At 38.7% G+C, this 11,287-nt stretch overlaps 1 protein-coding gene across 1 annotated transcript; it reads right to left on the bottom strand.

The window, feature by feature from the left end:
• Window positions 1-1,333: 1,333 nt before the first annotated feature.
• LOC118764681 lies at window positions 1,334-7,294 on the bottom strand. The gene is made up of 2 exons (XM_036505688.1): window positions 7,112-7,294; window positions 1,334-2,069 (listed from the first exon to the last, which is right to left on the bottom strand). The coding sequence occupies exons 1-2, from the start codon at window positions 7,200-7,202 to the stop codon at window positions 1,507-1,509; spliced, it is 654 nt and encodes a 217-aa protein (XP_036361581.1). The 5' UTR covers window positions 7,203-7,294; the 3' UTR covers window positions 1,334-1,506.
• Window positions 7,295-11,287: the final 3,993 nt, after the last annotated feature.

The raw sequence follows: 11,287 nt of genomic DNA, 5'->3' as shown, positions 1-11,287 counted from the left end.
AAATCTCAATATGCGGAGCAAAAAGCCTGGCTGTCACACATTTAAGGTCTTTTCTTCCAGAAGGTTTAAAAGAACAAAACCAATGACAATAGTAACAATAGCTGTTGCGGGTCCAAAGGCGGCACCAAGAAAACTCTGGAGTCATTAAATAAATCTTTCTGTCTCCAGAAGTTAACCAAGAATCCTTAAGAACGTCCATTTCCAACCTAAGAGCAACAGCAACAGCAACAACAACGAAAATTAAACGACCTAGAAGCAGCCCTTCACAGAAGTACTATTCCATCCATTAGATGAAGCCTAGAGGGAAACCGAACAAGATCAGGAAACTAAAGACTATTAGAAAGCGTGGGTATACTTTTTATGAGGAGATGCTCTTCGGTGAAGATTCAATCTCTTGTGAAAAAGTCCTGTCTTTCGGCAAGAGAAGCACCTACTGATGAAGAGGAGTCTTATCTCTTATGACAGGAAACCTACTTGAAGTGATATACAATTCATCCCTCTACACGAATTAAATAGTCTTCACAACCATTCGAAGATGCAATAAAAAAAAAAACCTTTAAGAAATCCGTGAGGACGATCTTGACAAAGAGCTGATCGGGCTGGAGATGGGATCAAACAACAGAGAACCCGAAAATGATAAAATATTAGAAAAAGTTACCTGGAATACTTACATCATTTTATCTGTCAACTATCAAAGAACTTGAGTCCTTATTTGTCCGTACAACCAAGTAAGTCTTCAATGATAAATTAAAGAAATATCGTAGCGGGGAAACAACGCAATCAAGCTGCCGTGATCAACAAAAGTGAACATTTCAATCTTATGTGTATACTAGCAGTATCGCCCGGCGTTGCTCGGGTTTGTAAGGGAAATAACTATATAAGCATTTTTAGAGAGTTACTTCCCTTATAGATGCCAATTCGGGCTTTCTTAGCCATTTCTGTTTTGGTGACTTCAAGCCATGAAGTCGTTGTTCTAAAAGAACGCTGGTCTCCTTGACAACGCTTTACGACGTTGATTTCCTTACACTCCCTTCTCCACAGCTTCACGAGGGAGGGAAGAAGGAGGAGAAGCAAACAGGTGCAGGTGTGACCATGGACGCCAACTCCGCCGCCGTCGACACACGAAAAATTATGCATTAAAATGGAATAAAAAATTATGTTAAATTATTTTTTAAATCGTAGACTCATTGTAGACGCGTGCTAATACCCAGAAGGGCTTGATATGAATCACGACTATAAGATACCCGAATTTGGTTAAACTGCACCGCAAAATGTGGGAGTAGTTAGGAATCTAAATCGAAGGGAACAGACACTCACACAACTACAGTTTTATATATATAGATATCTTGTTTTAATCAATGTTTTCTTATACTTCAGCCTCCCTTCGTCTTTGTGTAACTCGTCTTTCCCACCCCATATACATTTGTATGGCCTCTCTTTAATGTCCTTTACATCTTGTTTTTCTTCTTGCTATATTTGTTGTTGGTAATAATGTTGTTGCTATCTTTATTTTGTTTTCCATTTCCAGGGATAAAACACATCTGAAGAGAGATTAGTCTTTGAAATCACTAGTTTTTCGTCCATCAACTGATTCAACATTTTATCTAGCTTATTGCTGTACTTTTGTTGCGATGCTTTTGCCTTTTTCCAGAATATTTTCTGGTCTTCGCTCGTTTTCCTTTCAATACTTTCCTCTGTATATTGTACAAAAGAGCACTCGTTGTCCTTATTCCATTCACCAAGTAGAGGAAACACATTCTGGTAAAATTGTTCATTCTTTTCAAAATCATTTAAATAGTACGGTCGGATATCGCAATTTTGCAACAATGTTGTTTTCAGCTGTTCGCTTTTTATTGAGAGACGTCTACGTCTCTGAAGGTGAGGATACTTAAGATCTTGTTTTAACGGTTGTATTTTATGTAATGGTCTCTTATATAATCTGTGTGCGAGTATCGGTGGATGGGGTAATAGTTCATATATATTTCTCCTTCTCCGGCGAATATACGAAGGTATTTCTTCGCCTGGGTGAAGCCTTGCATATCTTTTAACTTTTTCTGCTGCAAGAATCGCTAGAAAATATTTAAATCAAAAATAAATTTTACAGTTATTCAATTACTTGTTCATTTTCTTTCTTCGAATCTAATTTTATCTATTTAATTTTTTTTATTCATTCTTATACATATGGTTCGTACGTCTGTCATTTCTAATGCATTGTCCATCGTTAAGTTACTTAATTCTCAATGGTCAATAGCATTAAACTAAGTAGGTACCAATCTGTCCCCAAATCCTTAAGCAGCGGAAGTACTATGGAAGTAACGAGTGCTTGGTTTGTAATATTTAATTTAAATCTTAGCACACTAAATTCTACCTACACGAGGCCAATGTTGTAGTCAAGGAGAGATTTGTCTCTCATTTGCTTTGTTCTACAGAAACCAATATAAAGCACAAGGTCTTTGGATCTCTGTTGTTCTACAAGGATTACGAAATATTTATTTCACAGAAATGCATACAAGATTTAAATGCATTTGGCCATGACACAAGGCTTATTGGAGACCACTGAAACGTTCATTTCATTCGACTATATCTACTCCTAAGAGAAATACCTGGTTGGTTTATCGATTAATATCTTTGGGTTGCAGTCAAACAATATTAGTTGACTTGATTAGAAGAGTAAAGGATGCTCAGATACGAAAGGTTGCTAAATTAATAGGCTAATCAGAAAAAACAATAGGTTGTAGGTAGTTTGTATCCTGTCACAGCCTCACTTTCGTATCCACCACTCTTTTAAGGATTCGATCTAATTGGCTGTTAGTGGGGTTCACACTTCTAAGCAGCAGCAACATGTTGAATTTGACCAGCATTTGGTGACGCACAGCGTAGAATTCAGTTTCTCCCAAAAAGGAAAAGCCTCTTTTGAAAGAACATTGTTATATCATGTAAAATATTTACCTCACATCTGCTTAATACTACGAAAATCATTGATAAGTATCAGGCTTATTCTTATCTATCTTTTAGGTCTGTTCAATTAGGGCTGCCTTTGAAATGCACTGCCGCCATCACAACAGCAACAATAACAGTATAGATCTCTGTGATTCAGAAAGGGATCTGTTATTTAAACAAGATAAATAAACGGTGTTTCATTGGAATATTTACCTGTGTATTAATCTTTATTCTATTCATCATTGCCAAGACTGTCACCGAAGGCTACTTAGATTCACTTGCGTCGCATTTCTTACTCTAATAGGTGTCAATTACCCTCAACAAACATACTCTTCTACCATCGGGGCATCATTAGCTTTGGCTAGCTATAGTAGAGCATAAATAAAACTTTTCGTCTGATGCCGGATTATGGAGAAATCATTGCATGTGGAAGGTTGGGATCCGCTCAACCGACCACATCTACTTACGGAGATAGTTAACCCGACCACCTGACCCTTGAGTGCTTTAGTTTAGTCCATTCCCTTACAAAGATTTTATCCAACTCTACAGCCTAAAGATAACTTTCTTTCTTCCTCCTACTATTTTTGGAAGTCTTAAAAAGAGCTTTGGCTATGGACTTCATGTGAATACAAATGTCACATCAGGAAACCTCACTTTATCTACGGTGCTAGCATGATTTATAAATCCAACATTTCTTGCCCACCACCATACCAAAAACATATCTTCTTCATAGTCCAATGGAGTGGTCTTTCAATCGCCGATCGGCCTGCAAGATATGACACTCAAATCTTGATTTCATTGTGTTAAAAGGGGAACACAATTTGGATAATGCTATCCTAATTACATTCGATGTGTGTAAAAACGACAGAATTATCGCAAATGAAACACCTTGGGGTATGGATTTGATGAATCAATGCTGGTCAGGATCAATAATACATACACTATCAGCGGCCAGTGCGTGAACCTTTACGTGGTTGCTGATTTAAATTGTAATAGCAGTCAAATCTCCTTCAAATATGCACCATATTATCTCTTTAAAGAAGAACTACACATAAAAAAAAGTAGTCCAAGATATATTAAGCCAAAAGGGAAAAACAACACGTGTTGGTAACGACCCGAACAAGTGCGAAATAATCTTTCGACGCCTCGAATTAACAATGCCACCATATCTGACAGCATTCCTTCAATTTCCCTCAAATCATGTGTCCCGGAGATAATCTCAATCCTAGTCAAACCTTTCAATCCCCGCACTATTTCTCTCTCTCTCTCCTCTCTCTCTCTCTCTCCTCCTCTCTCTCTCTCTCTCTCTCTCTCTCTCTCTCTCTTCATTTCTCTTTTTCTCTCTCATTCTCACTCCAGAACTCTATCCAAATCTTTAGAAACACTCTCAGCATGTCCCATTCTATGGCAGAACAACTCCGCTTACCTTTTCGTTCTCACTTGCACTGTATCAAAGGTGAAGGAGGCAATCATTAACAACCAGAATTTCTAACGCCTCGTATCTCCCAATCTCCACTTTCTCCCCCTCTCCCTATCTCTCTTTCTCTATTTCTTTGTCTTTTCTTCCCACTTCTCCATCTCCCCCCACCAGTAACGACAGCCAATGTAATTTCTGTACAGCCGGATCTACTTGAGACCAACTATCCTATGTTACTCCCAGTGGCTCTCGCCCTCACGGAATTTAGTGAAAGCAGTTATTTCTGCATTCGATACCAGCAAAGTATTCGAGTGTGTCTAGCAATCGTGTCTTCAAGTTAAACTACCTATTATACACATCATCTAACTCTCGTCTCTTGAATCGTATCAAATTACACTATCGCAACCGAGTGTAAATGTAAATGGAGTTCTCTCCCACTAACACTTAACTTATCAACAATCTACTCGCAGTTACCTTAAACAGTATTATCCCTTATGCAAATTAAACCACCGTCCGTTCTTCCTTCCTAATCTTCCTCGTTTGTGAGTCATCCATAAGCAACCTAAATATCTCACGCCAAATTTGCAAGCAGAGACAGTAAGAACCTTCTCTAATGGTGTCATGACAATATTGGAGGCGCAATGGCCCAGTGGTTAGGGCAGCGGACTCGCGGTCGTAGGATCGCGATTTCGATTCTCAGACCTGGCGTTGTGGGTGTTTATTGAGCGAAAACACCTAAAAAGCTCCACGAGGCTCCGGCAGGGATGGTGGTGATCCCTGCTGTACTCTTTCACCACAACTTTCTCTCACTCTTACTTCCTGTTTCTGTTGTACCTGTATTTCAAAGGGCCGGCCTTGTCACTCTCTGTGTCACGCTGAATATCCCCGAGAACTACGTTAAGGGTACACGTGTCTGTGGAGTGCTCAGCCACTTACACGTTAATTTCACGAGCAGGCTGTTCCGTTGATCGGATCAACCGGAACCCTCATCGTCGTAACCGACGGAGTGCTTCCATTACAATATCGTCTCCTTCAACAACACAAAGATACAACTACTTCACAAATCAAGAAAATTTTAGAGTCCACAAAGCTTCCTAAACATGTATAACACGTAGCTAGAACCCTCTAAGTCGATAGAAATGCTGATGTACTCACTCACCAAGTCGTTTTACACCTTCTATATAGCAAAGACTGACCTTCCGCTTCAGAGTCAGAACTAAAAGCTTGGGCAACACTCGCAACAACAAGAAACCCTATACAAAACTTGAAAGCAACATTGAGTTCTTGCTCCCATATCTGGGACAGTACTGCTGCTGTTACTCACACAGACATCTGAAATGGCGTTCAAGGAAAAGGCCAAGCGACTGATCAGTATAAAGTTGTTCACCAACATACACCATCCCTGGCTCCCAGACGTGCTATCTCCTCTCTCTTCCACTTCTATTGCTATCCAAAGAAACGTTTAAAATCATCACCTAACACTTAATTCTTAGAACATCCTTTAGTGGTGTTCTAGGAATAATTTCTTCTCACCAGTGTAAGAAGTCTGAAGCGTCACAGACTGCAAAAATATAAGTCGAAAACAAGATCATTAGGGTTTTTTTTTCGCTTGTGCCGCATTCGAAAAACGAAACTAAGATAAGTAGAAACTATCATAATGGAACACTTTTGTCTCGGTCCATCTAGGTTGTAAATCTCAATCTAGCTAGAAAGATGGGAAGGAGTTGAGGAAGAAAAAAACAGAAAGAGAAACATAGAGGGAAACCTATTGTAAAAGGATAAGGATACTAACTGGATTAAACATGATTTCAGATAATCTAACAGCGAAACACAGAAGCAGGAAGATAGATAGATAGATAGATAGATAGATAGATAGATAGATAGATAGATAGATAGATAGAGAAATAGATAGATAGATAGATATATAGATAGACAGACAGACAGACAGACAGACAGACAGACAGACAGACAGACGGACGGACGGACGGACGGACGGACGGACGGACGGACGGACGGACGGATGGATGGATGGATGATGGATGGATGGATGGATGGATAGATAGATAGATAAGTTTCTTTATTGGCCACACAGGGCTGCACGCAGATGGGACAAGTTACAAGGTAGAGCTTTTCTTTGGGGGGATGAAGAAAAAAAAAGCAAAAAAAAAGGTGGCGTAGGTTTTCGATCAAAAGGGAGCGTAAAAGGGAAAAAAGAACAAAAAAAAGGAAAAGAAAAAAGAAAAAAGGGAAAAGGAACAAAGGAAAAGAAAAATGAAAAAAGAAGAAAAAAGAGGGAAAAAAGGGGAAGAGAAAAAGAAATAGATAGATGGATAGATAGATAGATAGATAGAGAGAGAGAGAGAGAGAGAGAGAGAGACAGACAGACAGACAGACAGACAGACAGACAGACGACAGAGACAAAGAGACAGAGATAGATAGAGACCTGTAAAAGTACAGCGATTGTAACTGGGTAAACTAGGGTTTCATCTCGTGACACACGCTGCGTTCACCCCATATCTCACTCTCACCTCAACACCCACTCTTGACAGTTTTACTTTCCTTCTTTCTCAAACCGTTTCCTTCTGGAATCCTCTCCTTATCCATAATCTACTTGCAGTTTATTCAATAGGAACATGAAATGTATCGATCTCGAAGTGCTGGAGGACCTACAAAGACAGACCATGAAGATCCGCAACCTCCTCCAGCCGAAGCCATTAAAATAAAAGATCATCTCGATTGTGACAGACAACATACCTTCATCACATCTTGGGTTAAAAAAGCGATTCTGTTGCCTTAATTTCCAAGCAATTTGAATGTGGAGTTTATCATAGAAATCCAGACCCATGCTTAAGTCGAAACTGCATAAAGCTTCAGACGAAAGCAACTTCAGGCAATAGCAGACTATACATATATATATTTATATATATGTATGTGTGTGTGTGTGTATGTTTGTATGAATGATGAATATGTATCAGTGTGTTCTTACACACTGACATACAATACACACATTCACACGCATATAATGTATTTAGTCTCAAATCCACACATATAGGTGACGTCTCTCACGACTTTCGTGTACCTAGAAGACTGTGTATGACGTTTATCACATTACAAACAACATCAGTGACGTAACTAATGTAAAAGCGCCAATAGCTTCCAGAATTGTTTTGTCAGAATCTTACCCTCGTTACCATTTAGTACACTACACTACGTTTTTTTGCGACAATAAATATATTAATGATTACAAGTGGAGCCCATGGAAATTCCACATTTCGAAAAAGGGATCTTTGTGGTTTTCATCATTGTTTACAATTATCTATAATATAATTTTTTTAATGTATCATTTAAATGTAATTTTTTAACGCTGATTCCGAATTTGTTATTCATTTATTCCAGAAAAATTTTGCAAAGATGTTACAGGCGTTCAAAGTTTGATAAATTTCAGAATCTTCAGCCAATCTTCGCTGCCTCTTCCATCATCGGGGGTGGGTGCATCGATATGTCAAAACATTTAACTAACTACGCGAGCAAATTAAATATTTAAAAGCTATGAACAAACAAACCAACTGGAGTCGCTAGAAATAACAGTCAAAACATTAAAATATGCACGAGCAAAGTTAATATTAAAACATCCGCTGGCAAATTGAATATTCAAAAGCTACGAACAAGCCAACAGGAGTTACTGGAAATAACAGTCAAAACATTATTTAAAAAAGGCATGTATTAGTTAAAATAATTCAAGAACGAAAGTTTGCAATGCACTCTAGGATTTTATAAAATAAATTATCTTTCTCGTATCTTCTTCACATAAATTCACAAAGATAAGAGTCAACCATGTCCAGGTACTTCCAATTTGTTGAGTGTGAGTCCCATCTGTTATGAAAACAAACAATTATAGAACAAGTAGTGGTTGCACTCTTTGTGCACACGCACGGCATCTTTGGTTACTATAGAAACAGAGTCCTTCGCATTAAGCTATGGAACACGTGGTGCTTCTTTGCTTAGGTTACTATAGAAACAGACTTCTTCACCTCGGTGATCTCTAAAATACTCGCTTCTGATTAGCTAAAATACCATCATTTTGCATATTTTAATGGCTAATTACTTTTTAATTATGGATTTATAGGGAAAATGAATTTCATTTCCATAGTTAGTATACAAAACTTAACCCATATACCGAATTTGAAAACAATTGGAAAAAAATTCTAAACAGCGACGAAAATCACAAAGACCCCGAAAAAGATTAAGAGAAGCTATTTAAAAGAGAAAGGATAATTTCCATTTTTTTCTTTGCTGAGTTATTTTACTTCTAGTTACAATAATATATATTATGATTTTAAAATTTCCTTCTTTCCTTCTTTTTCTTTCTACCTTTTCAACAAACTTTTTAACCACGTAATTCCCCCCTTCGTGTCTTTACCATTTCTCCCTTTCTCTTCACCTATCACTTCTACTAACCACTTGTGTGACAGCATAATGCTTCGGCTGGCTATCTGTTTTCTCAGTCACCCACTCACTCTGACATTCCTTCTTCCTCTCTTTCACTCCACCTCCTCCTCTCTAGCAAACGAAGGCATTAAGTATGAATGAAGAGTTAGAAGAATAGTATCATAGATTTAGTTAAAAAAAATAATAATTTTCACTATCAACACACCACCACTACAACACACCACCACCACCACCACCACCACACCACCACCACCATCGTTATCATCACTATAGTTTTCAGTGACAAAGCTCATTTCAGCTGTTTGTTTATATATTTTTCTTCCTGTCGATGCGTCTTTTCTCTCTCTCTCCCTCTCTCTCTCCCACTCTCGCTCCCACTCTCTCTCTCTCTCTCTCTCTCTCTCTCTCTCTCTCTCCCTTTCTCTCTTTTAAAGTAACTGCCTCCCTTGTCCATCTTTCTCTATCTAACTTTGTTTAACCTCACCATCCGAACATTACCTTCTGCTGAATATTGTATCCTCAACATATCTCGTTCTCTTTAACTTTCCCTCCCCCATCCTAGAGGACGTTATTAACACATCTCTCTCCCTCTTTTCTCTCACCGTCTTTTTCTCTCGCTCTTCGCCTCTCTCTTCAACAAGCCACGTGAAGCATTTGACCTTGTTGTACATCTTTCTCTACTTCTTCCTCATTTCTTCTCTATTGACATTCCTTTCCCCTCTCTCTCACTTTTGCTCCACCTCTCACTCACTCCCCTCTAACACTCACTCGTTCCACCTCTTTAACTTACTGAAGTATAACAGGTGAACGAACAAGTAGATTATTATATAGATACTAAAGCAGTGCCTCGTGAGATGTGTAAGAAAAGAAAATAAACAAAAATCAAAGCATCGCTACATTGCAGAAAACTATGGCTCTCTTTCTTTCTCTCTCTCTCTCTCTCCCTCTCTCTCTTCAACTGGCGCTGCATTTGGTGCATGAAAAATGTCATCTCTCATTTCTCTCAACTACAGTGGAAGGTACGACCAGAAAAAGGAAGGAGGAATTACAACCGTGTTTCGTGGTCTGCTACCACAACAGCTGCTTTATGGGATCCAGTTAGCTCAAGATATCATCAGGAGGAACCACGTCCGGTTTCGGCCCCTACTCCTCTACCGTTTTGACGTGGCGCCCCCCCTCCTTCGGAGGTGTCTTCCGCTCTGGTGTTGGGTGCATGTCTTCTTTCTTCTGTTCCCTGGCCTCTTCGATGTATTGTCAGCGAGTGTCAGCCGGTGACTGACTGACTTGTCAATTTTTTTCCCTTTAAATACCTGCCACTAGGCTCCAGCAGGCTGCCCCAGCAAGTTGTCACGTGACACTGTCTCACCCTAACTGACTTGTGAAGGCGCGTAGTTTTAGCCAGCGCATTCTCTAAACAACCGTCACCTATCAGTCAGCGAAGCTGATTCAGTGTCAGCTTGTCTCACCTAATGATGTTATTTCCCACCTGCATGTTATGACTTTCAAGCAATTTTTGGTCTTCCCGCTTCAGCCATATATAGAAGCTGACTTTTTCGACCGCCTCCTGTACTCTCCTTTCGGAGCTCGGGGCTAAAAAAAACAAATCTTCTTTTGAAAAGCGTTGTCATTTTCCTTTCAAAGAAGCCTCTAGCTCCCACTGCCAGGTGATATTTCACATTCCATCCCTGTTCTCTGCATTCTATGTATAAAAATATGAGCTTGTGTTACGAATTTGACATTTTTACACACGCGAGCACATATGCACGCACGCACACACACACACATGCGCGCGCGCGCGCACATATTCTCACACACTCAAACATTCAGACGCATATACATTACGTAAATGCAGATATATGTATGTGTGTGTAGATAGATAGATAGATAGATAGATAGATAGATAGATAGACGGACAGACGGACAGACATAGATAGATAGACAGATAGATAGATAGATAGATAGATAGATAGATAGATAGATAGATAGATAGATAGATAGATAGATAGACAGATAGATAGATAGATAGATAGATAGATAGATAGATAGATAGATAGACAGATAGATAGATAGATAGATAGATAGATAGATAGATAGATAGATAGATAGATAGATAGATAGATAGATAGACAGACATATAGATAGATAGACAGACAGATAGATAGATAGATAGATAGATAGATAGATAGATAGATAGATAGACAGACAGATAGATAGATAGATAGATAGATAGATAGATAGATAGATAGATCTGTGTGTGTATGTGTGTGTGTGTGTGTGTGTGTTGTGTGTGTGTGTGATAGATAGATAGATAGATAGATAATAGATAGATAGATAGATAGATAGATAGATAGATAGATGATAGATAGATAGATATAGATAGATAGACAGACAGATAGATAGATAGATAGATAGATAGATAGATAGATAATAGATAGATAGATATAGATAGACAGACATATAGATAGATAGATAGATAGATCT

Source organism: Octopus sinensis, linkage group LG9 (assembly GCF_006345805.1).
Source record: "Octopus sinensis linkage group LG9, ASM634580v1, whole genome shotgun sequence".
In the NCBI taxonomy this organism is placed as follows: domain Eukaryota; kingdom Metazoa; phylum Mollusca; class Cephalopoda; order Octopoda; family Octopodidae; genus Octopus; species Octopus sinensis.
The sequence above is the reverse complement of the archived record's forward strand: the minus strand, read 5'-3'. Positions and strand labels throughout refer to the sequence as shown.

What these genes read in the sequence shown, in the direction of transcription:
- LOC118764681 (XM_036505688.1), bottom strand. Translation starts at nt 7,202, where the DNA reads ATGGGTCTGGATTTCTATGATAAACTCCACATTCAAATTGCTTGGAAA. An exon ending in TAACCCAAGATGTGATGAAG is followed by an intron (nt 2,070 to 7,111) that starts GTATGTTGTCTG and finishes AATATTTTCTAG; the next exon opens with CGATTCTTGCAGCAGAAAAA.